This window comes from Microplitis mediator, chromosome 6 (genome assembly GCF_029852145.1).
Source record: "Microplitis mediator isolate UGA2020A chromosome 6, iyMicMedi2.1, whole genome shotgun sequence".
Lineage (NCBI taxonomy): Eukaryota > Metazoa > Arthropoda > Insecta > Hymenoptera > Braconidae > Microplitis > Microplitis mediator.
Window position 1 is genome coordinate 412,996 of NC_079974.1, and position 22,329 is coordinate 435,324.

Below are 22,329 nucleotides of genomic sequence, written 5' to 3' on the forward strand. Positions count from 1 at the left end.
GAGCCGAGGAAGTTGAAATTTCAAACTGGTAGACAACAATTACAAAAGCTCAAAGTTGTCGACAAGTTGTCGTCAAGTTGGTCGCAACTAATGTACACCAACTTTCTGTTCAGAAAACCTGGCATCAGGGTGATTGATTGAAAATTTGTTAATATTGAAACCTACTTTTCCTTCAAATCGTAATTGTACTTTGTTGATGATAAAGAAGTTTTTAAATGATAAATTGAAGATTAAACAAAATAGTGTCCCAGATAACTATTTTATCCGCAACGGCGTAAACTTTGCAGCTGAATTCAAGTTTAAACTTGACGCCGACATTTCTGCAACTCGTTGTCGTGCCCGAATGTGTTGATAGCAACTTGTCGCCAAATCGAATGGGGTCAAGCTTATTTTCCCAAAAATTAAAATTCCGAAACTCTCATCATCAGAAGCTAACGGTAGTTTGAACTTTATATATATTGTATATATATATATATATATACAAAGGATACAATATTAAAAATATATAGATAAAGTAGGGGAAGGAGGGGGGGGGGGCAAAAGGGGGTAGGGTAGGCAAAAAGGGGTACACCCAAAATTTTATGAAAAAAAAAATTATTTTTTTTTCGTCTAATTAGTATAAATTCGATATATTTGCGCACTTTTAGCCCTACACATGACACCTGGGGCAAAATGGACCAGCCGAAAATCTTGAAAAAATGATTCTTTCATATTTTTATCGTCAAATTGAAAAAAATATAATACACTAATCCATTTTTCGGCTGATTTGTTATAGCTGGGGCAAATTTAGCCACTAAAATATTCGAAAATAATATTATATTTTTTTTTTGATAAAATATTTTAAATAATGCAAAATAATCTGCAATCTAAAAAATCAAAAAACACGTTTTTTGGGTTCAAAATAATGACAAATAAGAAATACAGAATTGTTTTTTTTTATTAAATAGCGATTAGTAATTAAGCTAATCGAGGGGAAACGATTTATTAAACTTAAAAAAATTTTTCTTGAGTATTATAAAACCAAAAATAGTTGTCAAGAGAAAGAAATACATTCTTAATAATGAAAACAATTTAAAAAAAAAAAAAAAAAATATCACTTTTTGGAGGGAGACCTCTCCCACAAAAATTTTTTATTTTGCCTTCGTGTCCACCAATGATGTGAAATGTAATTTTTCTTTATGTATATTACATATAAAAGATTCAAGTGATAAAATTTGATCAATTTTCAGAAATTTTTTTTTTTCAACTTTTTTTAAGGGTACCCCGTTTTGTCCGCCAAAAATAAAAATTTTATTTTTTAACGGCAGCTAAAAATTTTTTCTATTTACCTCGAATATCACTAAAAACAAAAAGATTTAGCGTATTTTAGTCCTCGAAAACTTAGTATTTCCTTAGGTACCCCCTTTTGCCCCCCCCCTCCTCTAATTACACTTACAATAAGAGATCTCATTATAATATTTGAAGTTAAAACAAGTAATAGACTGGACTATTGAAATGTATGTCAATAGTCAACTGATTTTAAATTTTTTCACGCTGCGCTTATAATGTTCGTCATTTTAAAAAAATAATGTTAGATGTCACCACTGGTATCATAAGTTGGCAATCGCGGTAATATTCAAGAACTTAGGTAACCATTGAACGATCATTGAAGTTAGTATTCCTGAGTTACTATTTGTACTTTTTCTTAATCAGCAACTAGTATGGCAGATTGAGTTGATAGATAAATGAAAAAAACAGTCTTTTTGATAGAAAAATTAGCAAAAATTTCTTGATTTTTTTCCGTTTTATTCAATGTCATCTAATTTATTTTTAAAATTTATCAAATACTCATAATTAATCGGAAGTATATTTCATTTTATAAATATAATTAAAAAAGAGATGAGAAAATGAATGTTGTAAGTAAATATGTGAAAAAACGTAATTCGAATCGAATAAAGAAACAATAAAAACGATCTTGAAATCTTTAAGAAAGTGGATGACAGTCGTGGCGAGATAAACGTCAAGTAAAACGGTGCCGCAGTATTATGATAGCAAAAGAGGGGAGTAAGTCGCTAATTAGAGCCAGATTAAACGCTTGTCCTGGGAGCCATTTTCCTTGCCTCATCTCTCTTGTCTTCCTTCTCATTCTCTCGCGCAATCGCCACCTTTTCTTTGGTATATATGTATATAAGCGTGAATGAGGGTGCGCAAAACGTTCTATAGTCTCAGCAATATGCTCATTGCAGACACTGAGGTCTCTTTAAATCCAGCGCGGGTACAGAGGAGAACTTTAACTATTTTGAACTCACCAAGTGGGAAGGTACATTGGACATGAGGGTAGAGAGAAAAACCCAAGAGGACAAGGATGAGCAATGCCAAGTATAGAAATACTGTTTGGTAGGAATAGGAGGGCTTAATGAAAAGTGTTTGCCCCGTAAAAGTTAAGATTAATTGGCGCTCGGGGGGTGGTTACCGCGGTAATCAGCACGTAACAGTGGTTTTCTAACTCTTACTTTAATTTACAATAAATTTTAAGAATAATTTTTATTATTTAATTAAATAAAGCAGACGAAAAATTTAAATGAATAAATCAAGAGGGGGGAGGGTGGGGTTCTTTAAGAAATACCCAGTTTTCGGGAACCCAGAGAGGAAAGTACCACGGGCCCAGGCTTGGCCCAGACTTGGGCCAACTTTGTAGAACCTTGGGCCAGGCTTGTAAGCCAGTCTTGGCCCAGCCTTGGTAGAAGCCTGGAATGATAATCTCGGGCCAAGCCTGGTTGCCAGATCTGGCCCATGCTTGGTTACCAGACCTGGCCCATGCTTGGTTGCCAGACCTGGCCCAGGCTTCCAGGAAACAAATAAATTTAATTTAAAAAAATTTATTATTATTAACCTCGTAGAATTCATGATCATTAACGTTTTAATTATCTAAGGGAGGTAAATAATGTGAAAAAAACTCGGTGAAAATTCTGCTGGACTCTGGGCGCGAACTGCCGTCCTTCTGATTACTGGGTCCGAACGGTAGCTACTGGACGAACCTACTAACGTTGAACTGGTACATTTATATGATCTACTTATATAAACCATAGGTATATCCAAACTTGGGTAATCCGACCTTGGCCCAAGTCTGGGTTGCCATTGGACGGCCAAGGCTAGGTTACCCAGTCTTGGCCCACGCCCGGGTAATCATTGTAACAGCCAAGGCTAGGTTACCCAGTCCTGGCCCAAGCCTGGCTTGCCATTGGATGGCCAAGGCTAGGTTACCCAGTCTTGGCTCAAGCCCGGGTAATCATTGTAACGGCCAAGGCTAGGTTACCCAGTTCTGGCCCAAGCCTGGCTTGCCATTGGATAGCCAAGGCTAGGTTACCCAGTCCTGGCCCAAGTCTGGGCCAATATAGGTGTGCCAAAGCTAGGTTCCCCAGTGCTGGGCCAAGTAGGGGCCCGTTGTTCAACTCTGGCAGCTCCTGTATGGGAACGCAAATATGTTAGTTCTTTTTTTTTAATGATATTCAAAGTGAATAGAAAAAATTTTCAGCTGCCGTTAAAAAACATTTTCATTTTTTACGGGCAAAAATAATGCTCAGTTTACAAACCTGATTTTGGAAAGTTTAAAAGACAAACTTTTTCCATAAAAATTTGGGGGTGGTTCATTTTTCCCCTTTCTTCCCTATTCCATACAAAAAAAAAATCGGCCCATTACTGGGTCGCGAATGGCGGCCAATTTTCAAGCATCGGCCGAAGATTGGCTAAATATCGGATGATAACGGTATGCTAAGCATTGGCCAATCGTGGCAATCAATTATCGGCCAAAGCTTGGTATCAAGAGCACTCGATCAAACCGTTGGCAAACGAACGGCGGTTAATTGTGCGCCGTTTTTATAAGCAAAAAGACCGCCAATGATTCACCATGCACGGGCCAGTATAGTTAGCCATTTATTGGCCAATCATTGCAAACCAGGCATCGGCCGATCTATGGGAAAATTTCGAAGCTCGGCGACTTTGTATGGGATGTTACGTTTTATTATTTACAAATTTATAATATTTTTCAGTTAAAAAAACGATAATTAATGTTTATTTTTAAAATAGATATGATGATAATAGTAACATGAAATAATATAATTTGTATTATAAAAAATGTTATGCAGAAATATAATTGTTAGATTTTAAGAGAAATGGTGAAGGTTGAGCACTGCTGGAACGAGGGGTTAATTTGGCGACACCTAGTTTCATTAACAACGCCATTAAAAGTAATGGCCGGCTTGGGGTGCGGAGGGTAAGTGAGTATAGAGGGGTAGAAAAGTGAGACAGAGATAAAGAGGAGAGAGAAAGAGTAAAACAGGATAAGATAAAAGTAACTAGAGATATGATAGTAGAGGAAGAAAACCTTGCGGGAAGCAGTCTCTGGTCTAGGGGAGCTGGGAAATTCTAATTACGGAAGAGGACCTTGATGGTGGATTGCTAGAATATGCTTTCTCTTACTCTCATGTCCGCGCACTCTAAAACTTTCTCGTTCTTTCTTGTTATCTCTCTCTCTCTATATATATATATATCTATATGTATACTTGTGAACCACGCGCTTTACTACTTCACTAATATATGTATATAAATGCATCTATATCTATATCTATATACTATAATACTCAGTATTACTCGTTGGTATCCAGATATCTGGGCTCAGTGGGAATACGCGGTGGGAGAAATTCAAAGACAGAGATATACTATGAAATGAGACAGGGAGAATGAGAGACGTAGTCATATCTCATATCCAAGTTAAGCGGCATAATTGCTCTCACGGGTGATACTTGGAGCTCATGGTTAATTTATTTGCAACGATGCATCAGAGACGGCATATACTATATATGAGAAAATGTTCGATTCTATGTATACATATATAAATATATATAAATTACTCAACAGTAAATCCCAAGTTGTGGTAATTAAAATACAACTATTTTAGTTAATCTAATTATTAAAAAAGGTTGAAATTTTTTGTTATTTTTATTTAAATTCAAAATTTGTTCTTGATCGCATCATTTTTTATTAATCAATAACACGATAAGTATTATTATACTTCATTATTAATCGTTTTAATTAACGATATCTTGTAAATACGCCTGATATTTTTAATTTTTAAGCCGAGGAGAATATATTAGATAACGTAATCTCAAATAATTAAAATTGTATTGGTAAGGATTTAAACTTTTTATTTTAATTATTATTTTATTCCCTTGTAAGAAAAAAAATATTGAGAACGAGGCCGGTCTTGGCACAATACTGGGCGACCCAGACTTGGCCTCCAAAGGTTGGTCCGAGATCCGACCAATGTTCAAGTGACGAGCCTTGGTTCGCCAGTCTTGGGCCAAGATTCAGCCACTACTCATGTAACAAGCCTTTGTTTGCCAATCTTGGGCCAAGATTCAGCCAACATTCAATTGACAAGCGTTGGCTTGCCAGTCTTGGGCCAAGATTCAACAGACATTTAATTGACAAGTTTGGGTTTGCCAGTCTTGGGACAAAGTTCAGCCATTATTCAAGTGACAAGCCTTGGTTTACCAGTCTAAATAACAAATGGTACCTAAAAACCCCTGGATTCTGTGAATAGCGTAACAGCCTAGTGGATAAGACGCTTGCCTAGCAGCCATGAAGGACCAGGTTCGAGACCCAGCAAATGCAAAAAAAATTAGTTTTATCGATCTATCTGATTTTTCTGTGTACAAATTTATTTCTATACCTTACCATCACACACATGTCTACTGATATTTTTTAATTTATTTTTAATAAGTATAGGTGCTTATTTAGCAACGGTCTTGGCACAATACTGGCTCTCGGTATTGGGCCAATACTAAGATGCAGTCTTGGCACAACACTGTCACTCAAGCTTGGCTCGGTATTTTCATTTCGATGCTTAGACAAACTTGGGCCAAGCCTGGATTTCAAGCTTCTCCCAGAGATAATAAGTCTTGCGCCAAGCCTCGGCCAAGCTTGGGCTTATTGTTTTTTCTTATAAGGGTATCTTATGAGTGGCCCCGAGTGACAAATATTTTTAAAAACCTAACGTTTAACAAACTTTGTACAGCTACTCGTAAAATATCGTAAGCCAACATCATTCTTCAACGAATATTTGTAAGTTAAAAAAAAAATATACATTGTAACAATGAAAAAAAAAAAAAAAAAAAAAAAAAAAAACTGTTAAAACTATCGAGCGAAAAATTCAAAAATTAGATGAAAATAAAGTTTTTTTAAAACCATACTCTCAAGCAGTTAAAAATCCAACAGCTAAATTATAATTATATATTTCTCGTTATCAATAAACTTGCTATTTTATAAATAATCGATAATTAATCGAGAGTATCCAATCATTATATCAATACAAAGTTGAAAGATAATCATTCGGACAAACCAGTTAAGAGTTTATACACACAGTAACCAACATTGAAACTTTAATTACATATCGATTGTATCTACCGATCATTGTTCAATTATAAAATTTAAAAAAAATCACTTATGTCAATAATTACTTACATACATTAAATATAAGTGTATTTTTTTTACTTTAAGCAAACAACGTAAACCTCAAAATATATCTAAATCACTAAAATTATTTTAATTTTATTCTTAACAAAATACTTTTATGTTTACCCATAGATATTTTTATTTAGTTAGATTATCCAACTGTCTCTGACCATGTAATAATAATAACCCGGGAAAAACGGATTAGATCTGACCAGATATAATTATATCTGGTCAGATCTAATTATATCTGATCAGATCTATTTATATCTGGTTAGATATGGGATTTGAGATATAATCAGATCTAGTCATATCTGATCAGATCTAAACAGATATAACTATATCTGGGTTGAAAAATTCATCAGACATGAACAGATCTAGTCATATCTGATCAGATCTACACAGATATAACTATATCTGAGTTGAAAAATAGCTCAGACATGATCAGATCTAGTCATATCTGATCAGATCTAAACAGATATAACTATATCTGAGTTAAAAAATTCATCAGACATGATCAGATCTAGTCATATCTGATCAGATCTAAACAGTTATAACTATATCTGGATTGCAAAATACATTAGTCATGAAAAGGTCTTATCATATCTGGCCAGATCTAAACAGATATAACTATATCTGAATTGCAAAATGCATTAGACATGAAAAGGTCTTATCATATCTGGCCAGATCTAAACAGATATAACTATATCTGGATTGCAAAATACATTAGACATGAAAAGGTCTTATCATATCTGGCCAGATATAACTATATCGAAGTTGTCAACAGCATCAGATTCGATCAGATTCGATTAAGTAGTTACCCGGGGAAAATGATTTTGATCTGACCAGATAAAATTATATCTGATCAGATAAAATTATATCTTTGCAGATCATTTATATCTGATCAGAACTAATAATTACACATGATCAGATCTTATTATATCTGGCCAACCACCGTTTATATCCGGTCAGATCTAATGAGATATAATTAGATCTAGGCTAGACAGACTGTCAGACATGATTATATCTAGTCAGATCGGCGTATATGTCGTAAGATCTGACCAGATATAACTATATCTGAACTAAATACAACAATTAACATAATCAGATCTTGTTATATCTGCTCAGATATAATCATGAAAATTGTTCATATCTGATTATTTACATTCACGCGATCACATACGTGGAGCAGCGCAGTGGATAGCGTCAAAGACTTTGGATCTGAAGGATGCAGGTTCGAGCCCAGCAGTCATCGGGATTTTTTCATCAATCAAATTCATGTATAACTCTTCTAAGTAACGTTTCTAATACGTTAGATTACATTTCGGATCGAATGAAAACTATATTATTTTTTTTTGCAATTTAATTTTGTTTTTTTAATAGGGATCCCGGGAAAAAAGGTTTAGATCTGGCCACATATAATTATATCTGATCAGATCTGTCCAGATCTCGTCAGATAGAGACAATTTAAAGATCTGGCCAGATCTGACAAATCAGATCTGATCAGATATAATTATATATGGTCAGATCTAAATCGTTTTCCCCGGGAATGACAATAATAATACCAGTAAAGTATATACTCGTTGTCAAGTTTTTCTTGGTGGTCCTTAACTTGTCTCACAGGTGATCCATCATTTTTAAAAGTGGATTTAGGTATACATATATATAATATTATCTGAAGTGTAAAGAAACTACCAACGACATTGGACACTAGATAAAACAATTTTTAAAAAATATGCCAAAAGTTTATATTTAAAATACTTGTTAATATTTATTTCAATAATTATTGCGATAATAATTATTATTATTATTTACAAAACCCTTAACTACAGAGAAAAAAAACTGCTTTGAATCAAGACGAATCGACTTGCACGGAGAAAAAAATATTGCGCTCACCACTCAACGGTATCGTGATATTCACTCTCCTCGGTTGGTTATCCGTTGTATACTCTCTAAAACTAAATTAGTGAAAAACCACTAATTATTTGTGAATATTCACTAATCTAAATTGTCCAAAGTATACGACTATGAATTAGTGACTATTCACTTTTTGAATTAGTGAAAAAAACAACATATAGAATTAGTGAAAATTTCACTGATTGAATTAGTCAAAAATGTACTAATTCACTTGTTGACGAGGATTTATTTGGAAAAATATTGTATCGTTGCTAATAATATTGTATCAAAACATTATTATTATTATTATTATTATTATTTGTAATTGATTATAAAATTTTTTTAGCAACTTGATCGACTAAATTAACAATTAAAATTATTTTCGTATGGTAAATATTTATATCATAATTATAACTCATAACCTGAATCTATTGTCAATGATGGTTTTGATTCAGGTTCGGTAAAAAAAGTTGGAGTAAAAATATAAAGCTATTAAAAAATAACAAGATGTATTATTTAGCAACTAAATTAGGTTTTATTTAATTAACTTACTTGAATTAATACTGTTCAGTTGTATTTAAAAATTATCGTAATTAATTTTGCCCTGAATTTGATAATTCTATGACAGAATAAGAAGTCCTTAAGCGAGGCACCACTAGTAATCATTGTAGAATCCGGGGAATCACTAATGAATTAGTGAATCTAATTAAAAATCACTAATTTTGTAGTGAATTTTAAGATCACTATTTCAATTAGTGAAATTTTCACTTATTTAGTTTTAGAGAGCAGTGTTAACGATCAGGATGTCTCAATACATATTTGCTTATGCATAGTTAGTAGTGGTATGTTATGAATCCAGTTAATGTCATTTAGTCCATGTACGCTGTTAGTCCCAAATTACCTGTCCTTGTATAAGCTATATACATGAAATATCCTCATGTCTCTCTTGAGTCCTTCAATAGTCCATGTTCGATCGGTGCAATTATCATCACTTTATTACCAATGTAATTACCCAAATGATATCAATATAATTAATAATCATCGATAAAGATTTTTACTTGTCTGATTGTTAATTTACTTTGACATTTTGACTTTATTATTTTAAAATAATTTTCATTTATTTATTTTATTATCATACTTGCGTATCTTTAAGAATTTTCGTGGGATTAAATATATATACTGATAAAAAAAAGTTACGAGACAATTTAATTCCCAAGCGTTTTTTTAAAATCAATTAAAAAATAAAAATTAACAAGCGAACAGTCTCAGTTAAATCTTACACGGAAAGAAAATTATGGCAGCGGTTCCCATAATTTTGTGAAATTTTTTCCTATACCATTATAGGAATTACGACCATAAATTATGGGAGCGGTTCCTATAATTATAGGAATGTTTCCCACAATTATAGGAATAGTTCCTATAATTATGGGAATGATACCCATAACACTATAGGAATGGTTCCTATAATTATAGGAATGGTTCCTATAATTATAGGAATGGTTCCTATAATTTATAGGAATACTTTCTATAATATTATGGGAATCATTCCTATAATTTATGGGAATGGTTCCTATAATTTATAGGAACCATTCCCATAATATTATGGGAATGGTTCCTATAATAGTATGAGAACTATTCCCATAATATTATGGGAATGATTCTCATATTGCAATTGGAATGGTTCGTATACCATTATGGGAATCATTCCCATAATATTATAGGAATAGTTCCCATACTATTATAGGAACCATTCCTATAATATTATGGGAATGGTTCCCATAATATCATGAAAAAATTAATTTAAAGAAGTGTGGTAATCCCTTCTACAATACACAGAAATATTATTAAACATAAAAACAAAAATTCAAACATTGAAACAAAAATCGTATTTGGCAAAAAAACATTAAAATTTTTAACAAGAATTTTTTGTCAGCACAAAACATTCAAGAAAATTCAAATTTTGGGAAATTTCTACACTATTGTGCGAAAAAAAATTTTATGATATTATAGGGATGGTTCCCATAACATTATGGGAATAGTTCCCATAATATTATAGGAATAGTTCCTATACCAATATGGGAACCATTCCCATAATAGTATGGGAATGATTCCCATACCATTATGGGAATGGTTCCCATAATGATATGGGAATGGTTCCTATAATATTATGGGAACCATTCCCATATCATTATGGGAACCATTCCCATATCATTATGGGAACCATTCCCATACCATTATGGTAACCATTCCCATAATGGTATGGGAACTATTCTCATACTATTATAGGGATGGTTCCCATAACATTATGGAAATAGTTCCCATAATATTATAGGAATAGTTCCTATACCAATATGGGAACCATTCCCATAATAGTATGGGAATGATTCCCATACCATTATGGGAATGGTTCCCATAATGATATGGGAATGGTTCCTATAATATTATGGGAACCATTCCCATATCATTATGGGAACCATTCCCATATCATTATGGGAACCATTCCCATATCATTATGGGAACCATTCCCATATCATTATGGGAACCATTCCCATACTATTATGGTAACCATTCCCATAATGGTATGGGAACTATTCTCATACTATTATAGGGATGGTTCCCATAACATTATGGAAATAGTTCCCATAATATTATAGGAATAGTTCCTATACCAATATGGGAACCATTCCCATAATAGTATGGGAATGATTCCCATACCATTATGGGAATGGTTCCCATAATGATATGGGAATGGTTCCTATAATATTATGGGAACCATTCCCATATCATTATGGGAACCATTCCCATACCATTATGGTAACCATTCCCATAATGGTATGGGAACTATTCTCATACTATTATAGGGATGGTTCCCATAACATTATGGAAATAGTTCCCATAATATTATAGGAATAGTTCCTATACCAATATGGGAACCATTCCCATAATAGTATGGGAATGATTCCCATACCATTATGGGAATGGTTCCCATAATGATATGGGAATGGTTCCTATAATATTATGGGAACCATTCCCATATCATTATGGGAACCATTCCCATACCATTATGGTAACCATTCCCATAATGGTATGGGAACTATTCTCATACTATTATAGGGATGGTTCCCATAACATTATGGAAATAGTTCCCATAATATTATAGGAATAGTTCCTATACCAATATGGGAACCATTCCCATAATAGTATGGGAATGATTCATATACCATTATGGTAACCATTCCCATAATATATGGGAACCATCCCTATAGTAGTATAGGTACTATTCCCATACCATTATGGGAACCATTCCCATAATGCATAGCAAAACTTCCCATAATTTTCTTTCCGTGTAGGCTAAATCGTTAAATTGTCTCACCACAAATTTACTAAAACCAATCTCGACATTCTTGAGCTCGATTTAGTCTGACATTGCGCATGTAATCTTGGCAAAGAGCCTGATACACTGGATACTAGATGCATAAAATTTACCATTTTCGACTATTCTCTTATTTCTTAACTGGAAAAGCTGTATAAGAGGAAACCAACTTGTGATTGGCTGAAAGAGCCGCAAGTTTGCCAGTATACAGTGCACCAAGTACAACGAGATGTACCGCAGCATCCGTCTCTTGTTTGTGTTCAACTCTCACAATCTACTTTTGTTCCACACATATATATCTATACTTTACCTTCGTATATATAGATATAGCAATACAACAACAGCGTTATTTCATCTTCTGTCTTGCTTTGAGAGTAGAATTCCCGCGATGGTGGGTGGTAGATGGTGATATAGAGCTGATAGGCGGAGCTCAACTGGGGCGGGGCACCCCACGATTAAATCGCCGTGGCGCACGCAAGAGAGACGGCGGAAACGCGGATCCATAGGGTGGGAGATAATTTTCGGATTGTACGCACGCGGTGGTCCCGCTTGTCAGGATTCACTTTGCGACGTTACGCTGTCGACAACGTTCTGTTCATCCCTCGTGTTATATATATATGTATAGATATATATATACATATATATGTATGTATGTATGTATATATATATGTATATAGACCACGAGTATATTTTTAACGAGTGGCTGAGTAGTTTTATTAATTTGAATAATTGAATAGTTAAGTGAGCTAGTGGATGAAATAGAACAAAAATAGAGTTGGTTTAAATAATAACGAACAAGTGAGTAAAAGTGAAGTGTTTATCTGAATTGTTTAATATAAGTTTATTATAATTTAATAAACTAAAAAATGAATTAATGTTTATGTTAATATGGCTGCAATGCATTACAATACGACAATGGTAGCCGAGGATATTCATTCACGTCATCCAAGACATACTTATAGTTTAGATGAAACTGGTGGTGCATCACCTAGTTCGGAAGAAGCTAGATCACCAGTTGCTGGATCACCCGTTGGATCCACCGTTGGCTATACAAATGCCAATGAATCAAGAAGAGATTCTGATACTGATACAATCAATTCACGGTTGATTAATTATGATTCATTCAAATTTAATGATGATAATCAAAGAAATTCCTTTCGGGAAGAACATCCGGCTACGAAACGTTATCGTGAAAATCAAAGTGATGATAGAATTTACGGAGAAACCGGAATGTGTGCATCACCTTCAGATGACAATGAAAGTCATAATGAACAACCTTCATCGGGAAGACACCAACGAAGTACAACGGGAAAAACATCCTTTTGCATCGATGCGCTTCTTGGAAGGGCGACAGGTAATACTCAAATACGGCATTCAGATGTCGAAACGTCATTGAGACTTTCAACGTCTAGAAGAGATTTGGATGACGATTCCGAAACTCGTGGATCCGAATCACTTTTACCACCACCTCCAAGAACAAGTTCCGGTTCTTTAGGCAACCCGCTGCATCCATTTGTGCCTCGAATCGAACGGAACCCTGTATTATCGAGTCCAATTACCAATTCACGAATGCTTCAAGCCATCAGGGAATCGAATAGTATGCGTTTATCATCATCGTATGACAGTTTTGCTGGTAACCCAGAAGACTTGGCAACAGATGTGTCTCGTTATGACAGAAATAATGATGATAATCAGGAAGATGATGCGACTACTGACGTAGATGTCGAGGAAATGAGAGATGATGATAACCAAAGAAGAACTAGTAGTGCTAGTCCTGGAAGTAATGGAAGTCATAGTCCTGCATCAAGTCCGCCGATTTCGCCAGGTTCAGAAGACCTGATGTCCAATCCGCTCAATAATTCGGGAATAAGTATTGTTGGCCATCCAAACAATCGAACAGATAATTTATCTTGCGGGCCGTATAGTCTAGGTGCTACAGGAGTCAATGTAGCCGTCGCTATGAGACAAAGCCAACAAGGTCTTTTATTACATTCAGGTAGTCCTCTGATACATCCCTCGGGACTTTACTACCATCCGGCAGGGTCTACAAGTGCTTTTCACTCTATACACAAAGACGCACAGTCTTTAGGTCATACAAGGGCTGGAACCGCCGGCAGTGGAGCTGGGTCGACTGGTCCACCGCATCCTTCACCGTCACAACAACAATCACATCATATTTATCCATTACAACTTGAGTGGCTTGCGAGAACTGGGATGCTTTATCCAAGACTACCCGCTGATTTAGCTGGTAAGTGTTTATATTTCAATTTAGGGGGGGGGGGGCAAAATGGGGTAATCCGAAAATTTTATAAAAAAAGTTTGCTTATTACACATTTCGAAATCACTTTTGTAAATATAATGAACATTATAAAATTTTTTTTTTTAACTGTTTTCGAAAAATTTTGTTTTTTAAAAAAAAAACATGAAATCAATTTGATTATTTTTCTTATCAATTTATAATAAAAGTCTCAGTGTCAAATCACTTCAGATTTATTCCAATAATCAGCTTGGAAATGTTTATAATTTTGAAATTTCATTAACTTTTAATAATTTTTTAATCTATTACTTTAAGCAATATATAGGAGAGGAGGGGGCAAAGTGGGCCCCTCAAAATTTTCTATACGCCAATAAATTCAGATGGATAATAAGCTTATCGAAATTTCTTATGTAATGAGGGCTAAAATAAACCACCAAAACTCTTCATTAAATATAATTTATTAAGAAAGTTAAAGATAATAAAATTACGTTTTAAAGTTATATCGCAGCAGACTATTAAAATGACTTTTATATTAGTAAAATACAATTGTTTTATAGTTATTTGCAAATATCACACGTGTAAAGAATAAAAAATATCAAATCCGAAATTTTTTGAAGGGCCCACTTTGCCCCTAATTTTCGATTTTTCATTTTTAATAGACGCAGCATAATGAAGTGAAAATAAGTATCGAGGGTCTAAAAAGAAGTAAACGCGTAAAAAAAAAGAATGATATTATAATTATTTTCCTTAAGGGGCCCACTCTGCCTCTCTCCCCTGATTGCATTTTTAAAAATATCTTCTTTGAAATTAAAACAACTTGAATCTTTTACTTCGAAGTTAATAACGAATAGTGATTAACAAATAAAAAATGAACAATTTAAAGTAGGTAGTTAAACTTTTTCAAAAATCGAAAGTCTCAGACGAAAAATGTTCATGATTTTTGTTTTATGATACAAAACTATTAAAAAATTTTTTCTTCTTTTGCATCCAATAATTATGCACTGAAAAAAAGACTTATTTGAGCCAACTAAGATTTATTTGAGCCAAAGATATCGTATATTTGGATATGGCCAAATAAATATTTAATCGTGAGAAAGATATAATATATTTGAGTAGTTTAATTGCGTGAAATAAGTGATTTATTTGTGGTAAAGAAATGATCCAATTGCTACAAATAAATAAGGGCTTCAAATATATGTATAGTGTCGCCAAATTTTAGGTTATTTGTCACAAATTAAATATCTTTACCACAAATATATCAATTACTTACCACAAATAAATTATATATTTCCGTCAAATTATAAAATTATTTGAATCAACTGTCATATTTTGTTGTGCCAAATATATTTATTTGTCATTAAGAAATATTAAAAAAAAAGCCACAAATAAATTGATTTATTTGGGACAAATATTTATTTTTTTCAGTGTGTGAAATGTAGTTTATCTTCATGTAAATTACTCACAAGAAGAGTTAATTTCATCAAATTTATTTTATTTCCATAAATTTTGTTTTTTCTTTTTTATTACGGGGTGTCTCATTTTACCCACAACAAATAAAAATTTTTGTTTTTATGGCAGCTGAAAATTTTTTCTATTCACTTCAAATATAAAAAAAAAAAGTTTAACATATGAAACTCCTCGAAAATTTAGTATTTTTTTAAGTAACCCGTTTTGCCCCCCCCCCTTTCCTTATACTCTTTTTATCGGTTTTAAAAAACTCAAGTCTTATATATAAATTTCGCTATATATAAATGTATGTCAGAGTAAAATTAAAAACACTTATAGATAATAATAATAAAAACGTTAATAATGTTGCAATTAGATAAATATTGACATTAATTGTTGTAGATATTAAGAGTTAATTGAGGAAAGTTAAATAATAATAAAGGAAATGAAGATGAGATAGGGGAAAATCTCGTTGTCAATTGATAACAAAAACCGTTAACACCGATACCGATCTTAAGAAAGTTATAAATTGTAGGATTTAATGCTGTCGTAATTGCCATGATATTGATATAAAGAAAAAAATAAAAAATATTATTACATTACGTTAATGCCGACGCTTGTAATATCCGATTATGTTATCGGTATGTGGGATCAAGCTACGAGATATCGATAATCAATTTTATGATCTATAATATCCGGCATAACAGCTTAGGTTTTTCCAATCATTTACTCTCGAATTAGTCGAAAAAAATATTCCCGCATGAAAAAACTTTATATGTGAAAACATATATGATAGAATATATGAATATTATAATGTGATATATTGTACAATATATAAAATAATATTTATATTTTTGCCGTATTAATATATGATAATATATTGAAAAAAAATATATTGCTAGAATATATTATCAATATATTTATCAATATATGACTTTTTATGTATGTTTTACATATATATTTTAATATATCTTTTTTATATTGATATATTATATTGAAAGTAGTATATTAATTAATATATAGTATTTTTTATATTTTTTATATATGTTTTCCAATATATTGCAAAATATATGGTTTCCAATATATTGTATAATATATGACACTTTTTTTACTTTTCTTAGGTTATTGCCAGTAAATATAAGATCAATGAAAAGAAGGAGAAAAAATAATAAATTTGACTTTTTTTGTGGAATTGTGTAGAAATTGAAAAAGTATATTAAAAATAAAATTTTCAATATATTGCGAAAAATATAAGTTTTGATATACTGGAAAAATATAATTCCAATATACCGCGAACCATATATTTAATCATATAAATTCTTTCATATATAATCAATTATATAGAGACCATATACCACTAATTATATGAATCAAAATATATGGATATATATATCAAGTTTATTATATTATACTTATAAATTATATATATACTATCCATATATGATAAGAATATATTGAGCATTATATGAGATAATATATATAGAAATATACAAAACATTATATACAAGTAAATATATTATGATAAATATATAATCCAATACATGTAAAAAACATATATTTTTCAATATAGATATTTCTGCCGCTATATATTTATCACATATTCACCATATATTTTTTTATATACTTTTAACAATATATAGCTTTTCCTTAGGGTTATTACAATAAAACGTTATAAATAACTTTTTTTTTTCCGTTTAATAAAAAAAATAGCACTAATTTTATGATAGCGAAATATGTCAACTTAATTAAGTACAATTTAAAAAAGATATATCGATGATAAGCAGTATCATTGAGTCACATCTTTAAAAGTCAATATCATAAGCGTTTCATTTTTAAATTAATTTTTTTAATGTATATTATTTTTATCATCAATGAGTTGTTCGGGTTTAGAGAATATGGGGAGAATAAAAAAAAAGATAAGGTATTTAAAGCAAACATTACCTTTAGCCTGACTGATGTATCACGTCATCTCGAAAAAGCACATGTTACCGTGATAGCTCTCGACACCTATTATCGACTATTAGTTCATTTCGTTGGCGTGTGAGGTAACTACGGTGAGACACATCAGTATTGAAGCCAGGCAGATTGCTTTAGAGACAAGATACAGTTGTTGACATGCCTAATGGACTGTTATGTCCTGTCATATCACTAAACTGATAGATAGGTACTATACTCTACATTATTACATTTTTGTTTTTATTGAAAATGATAAAATATCCAAAGTACTGAAATAAAACAGCTTAAATTATAAGAAACACCATAATGTGTTGATCAAATTTATACTCCTTATCAATATATTAGAACCGATTGTCTCTATGATTGATTTTAGTTATTTTTCTAACATTTTTATCTTAAATATATTTTTTTTTGATTACTCAGTATTTGGATAACATTTATTTTTTTTAAATTAAGAAATAAATGTTAGATATTCTTTTAAACGTTTGTTCTATATATATATTAGGGTGGCCCAAAAAAATCGACTATTTTTTTTTTTGAGTCTCTAATGAAAATTTGTTGGTTTAAGATGATTTAAGAAGCCTCTCCAAAAATCTGCTCGATAAAAAATTTTCAAGAGCTCGCTCACGAATTTTGAAAATATCAAAAATGATTGGAATTCAGATTTTATGTATCTGAATTTTTTCTTCGTGGCAGCAATATTTTATATCTGTAAAATTATGACTATGCTGAAAATTTCAGCCCAATATTTAAATATTTAAACGGCGCTCAAGAATTTTGAATATTAACTGATAATATGTAACTAATACTTTGAATTAGTTTTTGTATTTTTTTATAACTCAATTACTGTCAATTCACTTAAATATAACTTTTGCATAACCAAAAATATACAGGACAGTCTTAAACAATAAAATTGGGTAAGTTTTGAATAAGCAAAAAAACCTAAAAATTGAATTAAAAAATGAAAAAGTATGTAAATAACTTATTATTTATATTTCTCGGGTTGTATTTTTATTCATCATGATACAAATTGATGGTAAAAAAATTGAGAAGGTTTATTATTAATATTCAGGGGTCGCTCGAAAACGTCCAAGAGACAGTACTCGGAAACATTCAAAATTCTTGAGCAACGTTTAAATATTTTAATTTTGAGCTGAAATTTTCAGGGTAGTCATGATTTCATAAATATAAACTATAGCTGCCACGAGAAAGAAGAAATTTAGAACAAAAAAATCCGAATTTCGATGATTTTTGATATTTTCAAAATTCGTGAACGACCTCTTGAAAATTTTTTATCGAGCTGATTTTTGGAGAGGCGTCTTAAAACATCTTAAGCTAACAAATTTTCATTAGAGACTCAAGAAAAAAAATAGTCGGTTTTTTTGGGCCACCCTAATATATATATAGAGGAAATAAACGGACCAAAAAATTAAGTAGCCAATTTTGCCTACCCATAAAAAAAAATTTTTGAACTAAAAATTTAAACTAATTAGTTCAAAAAGAGGTAAAAAAAAAGATGAAAGAACAAATTAATGTTGATTACTAATTGACAAAAAATTTGATAAATTTGACAAAAATATTTTTTTTATGACAAATAAGAAAAAAATGAATTTTTATAAAAATGTGAGTATAGAAAATAGAGGTAACTACTTTGTCAAGCCAATCAGTCGAAGCTTTCATCGAACAAATTGGTCGGTGAACGAACGAACGCACACGTTAGTAACAATGTAGATCGAATGCGTGAGGATGAGGACGCAAGTATTTTGGCAGATGATCCTGATTGGTAGTTGCTGAGCTATCTACTCTAGAAAAAAAACATTGATATATGTATACATATGAAGGTTTTTTTTGGTAGTAGATTTTATTTATTCGTATAGGAATAAATTGGTGTTGGTGTGACGCGAATGATCTCACGAATTGTACAAAATTTGTGGCAGTGCCATGTGATTTAAAGCGACATATATATATAACTCATAGCATATACTATCAACGTCATCAATAGTTGATGTTTATCTCTTTTGCTCGATGGACCAATTGTAAATAGTGATGTAGAACGATTTTTATTTACTGAATATTCGGAGCTGGGTTATGAAATATACAAGATCAACAGCATGTTCCATCTATCGCTCCATTGGCATCACGAGCACGCATTTTTTTTACATTCTCATTGAAACATGTATTGTTATTTAACTGCCCCACAGTACGATGTTATATTCAAGTATCACGGGACATTTCAGTATTATACGGCATTTTATAAATACTGTATGGATATGATATTTATATTATTTATATATAATGTATGAAAGATATAATTATCATACATTAATTAATTGGCTATTGATGTTTGTAAATTGCAACAGCTTCGATTATTTAATTTCGTAAAATACTATAATGATAATTTAGAAACTAATTAATTTATTTTTTAGACTTCTTTGTCATTTCTTAATTGTTAGACAAGTTGAATATCGATACTGCCATTTTAATACGTCGTATCCCACAAAATTTTACATTTTCACTTTTCTTGAAAAATGGAATCATTGTAACAATGTGCAACTTATGTCAAAATTTTAGAGGTCAAATTGTTTATTTAGTAGGGGAAGGGGGCGCAAAACGGGATACTTAACGAAAAATTTAGTTTTTAGGGACATAAATATCGTAAATTGGCTTCATTTTGATTCTATTTGAAATAAATATAACGAATTTTGGACTGCCATCAGAAAAAATATTTTTATTTTCTGCGGGCAAAATGGGATACCCCAAAAAAAAGTAAATTTTATTTTTTTTTTTTCAAGTGAATAAAATTGATGTAATAATGTCTTTCTAAATTGATATAAGTAATAAAATTTACTCTCAACATATTTTTAAAGAATGTGCTCAACTGGTAGAGCACTCGGCGCGATACCGAATTGGTCTGGGTTCGATTCCCAGTTCGGGCTATCTATATTTTTCTCAATTTATCTATAAATTGTCTTATTAAGAAGGTTATTTGCATGTTTGCATGTTTAGGTTTCCACTATATTTAAATGGTGGACACAAAAATGAATATTAGAAAATTAACATAACTGTTAATAATGTGATATTATAGCACTAAAGTTATAAAATATTACAAAATTATGAAAGTTACAATGTAACAGTTAAAATTATGATGATTACCAATGTTACAGTTTTAGAGTTTTTATTAGTATTATTGTTGTTATTGTTCTTGAGTTAATTAAAGAAATAAATTTCTTAATTTGTGATACTTCATGAAAATAAATTTGTAGTACGATAAAATTTGTACATTTTTTTCATTTATACTTTTCGCAAAAAATATAAAAATGTTTTTTTTTTTTGGCTTTTAATAGTGTAAAATGATGCTAGATGTCATTTTTGACCATTTTCGAAAGTTTTTCGAGAAAAAAAAATTTTGACGAAATTTTGAGGGTATCCCATTTTGCCGGCCTATCCCGTTCCCCCCCCCCCCTTCCCCTATATAAATCATTCATTTATAATTTCCATGAAAAATTGTTTTTAATAAATATAAATTCATATAGTAGCATTAAAATTCAGTAATCAGAGTGAAAAATCTGTAAACGGAGTAAATTCGGATTAAAAATTCACTCGAAATTTACTCTTTTTACTAAGCGTAGAATTAGAATGAAATAAATGAAAAACAAAATTGAACTTTCAGCCAAATCTTTTTAGACTGAAAAAAACTTTTTTTTATTCGGTCGGAAATGAATTCTAAAAAAATGCGTTTTCTGAGTAAAATGAAAATAACTAAAGTAATAAAATAATTGGTTAAAAAAGAATAAATAAAATTATTACCAATAATAAGTAAAATCAATTGACTTGATTGATAATAGGAAAGTTTAAGTAACGGAGATAAAATTATAATACGAATATTTGAACGGACAATTTGTTCAGGGATATTCTTCTCTCGCCAATTACTTTGACAAACTCGTGGAAATTTTTTTTGCCCTCGGCAATTACACATTTCTCCTGTCATCCGGGGAAAACGACGAGACCGATGACGTACAACGAAAGAATAACCAACGGTCTCGTACAAGAGCTCAGCAATGGCCGATCGAAAAAGAGAAAAGGTAATACACATATAACTGTATAGAGAAGGGTAGTAGAGAAGGGATGATACTCGAGAGACGAATAGAGAGGGTCCGTACCGTGGGGTCGACGGATGATTTAATTAGTTAATTGTGCGTCATTCATCCGTCTATTCATCCCCTCGGCCTTCCATCACCTCATCGTCGTCATCCTACTCTCCCTCTTCCTCTTCCTCCTCTTCATCCTCTTCCTCATCATCCCTCATCCCACTGCCGTTATCTCTTGCTCTCTCTTTATCCACACAATTGCCATGGTATCCATGACGACCATTTTTGGACTCGTAGGCATTTACCATTGTACAAAAATGAACCTCTGATAAAGACTAATCAATTATTTTTTACTTCTATTACAATTAAATCATTGTCATCAACCCGGGAAAAAATGTTTTTATAAAATTTTCTAAAATAATATAAAATTTTACACAATTTTATGAAATTTTGTAAGATTTTATAAGATTTTACAGCAAAATTTTATAAAAATTCATACAATTTTATAAAATTTTATAATATTTTATACAATTTTATAAAATCTTATAAAATTTTTTAAAATCTTCTAAAATTTTATAAAGTAAGATCTGAGTAAGGAACGTAATAAATAAATGTAATTTTATAAAATTGTATGACATTTTATAAAATTGTATAAAATATAACAAAATTTTATAAAGTTTTACACAATTGTATAAAATTATATAAAATTTTATACAATTTTATAAAACTGTACAGCGAAATTTCATAGAATTTCATATAATTTTATATAATTTTATCAAATTTCATAGAATTTTATAAAATTTTATAAAATTTTATATGGTAAG

At 31.4% G+C, this 22,329-nt stretch overlaps 2 protein-coding genes across 2 annotated transcripts in view; one reads left to right on the forward strand and one right to left on the reverse strand.

The window, feature by feature from the left end:
- The window catches only part of LOC130669986 (uncharacterized), a 51,436-nt gene that overhangs the window by 25,792 nt on the left and 3,315 nt on the right, over positions 1 to 22,329 (reverse strand). The window lies entirely within an intron of this gene.
- LOC130669985 (uncharacterized) overlaps positions 12,343 to 22,329 on the forward strand; it is a 36,648-nt gene continuing 26,661 nt past the window's right edge. Inside the window, exon 1 of the mRNA XM_057473153.1 lies at positions 12,343 to 14,006. Within this exon, the coding sequence (XP_057329136.1) occupies positions 12,647 to 14,006 (1,360 nt within the window). The 5' untranslated portion in view covers positions 12,343 to 12,646. The remainder of the gene's footprint in view (positions 14,007 to 22,329) is intronic.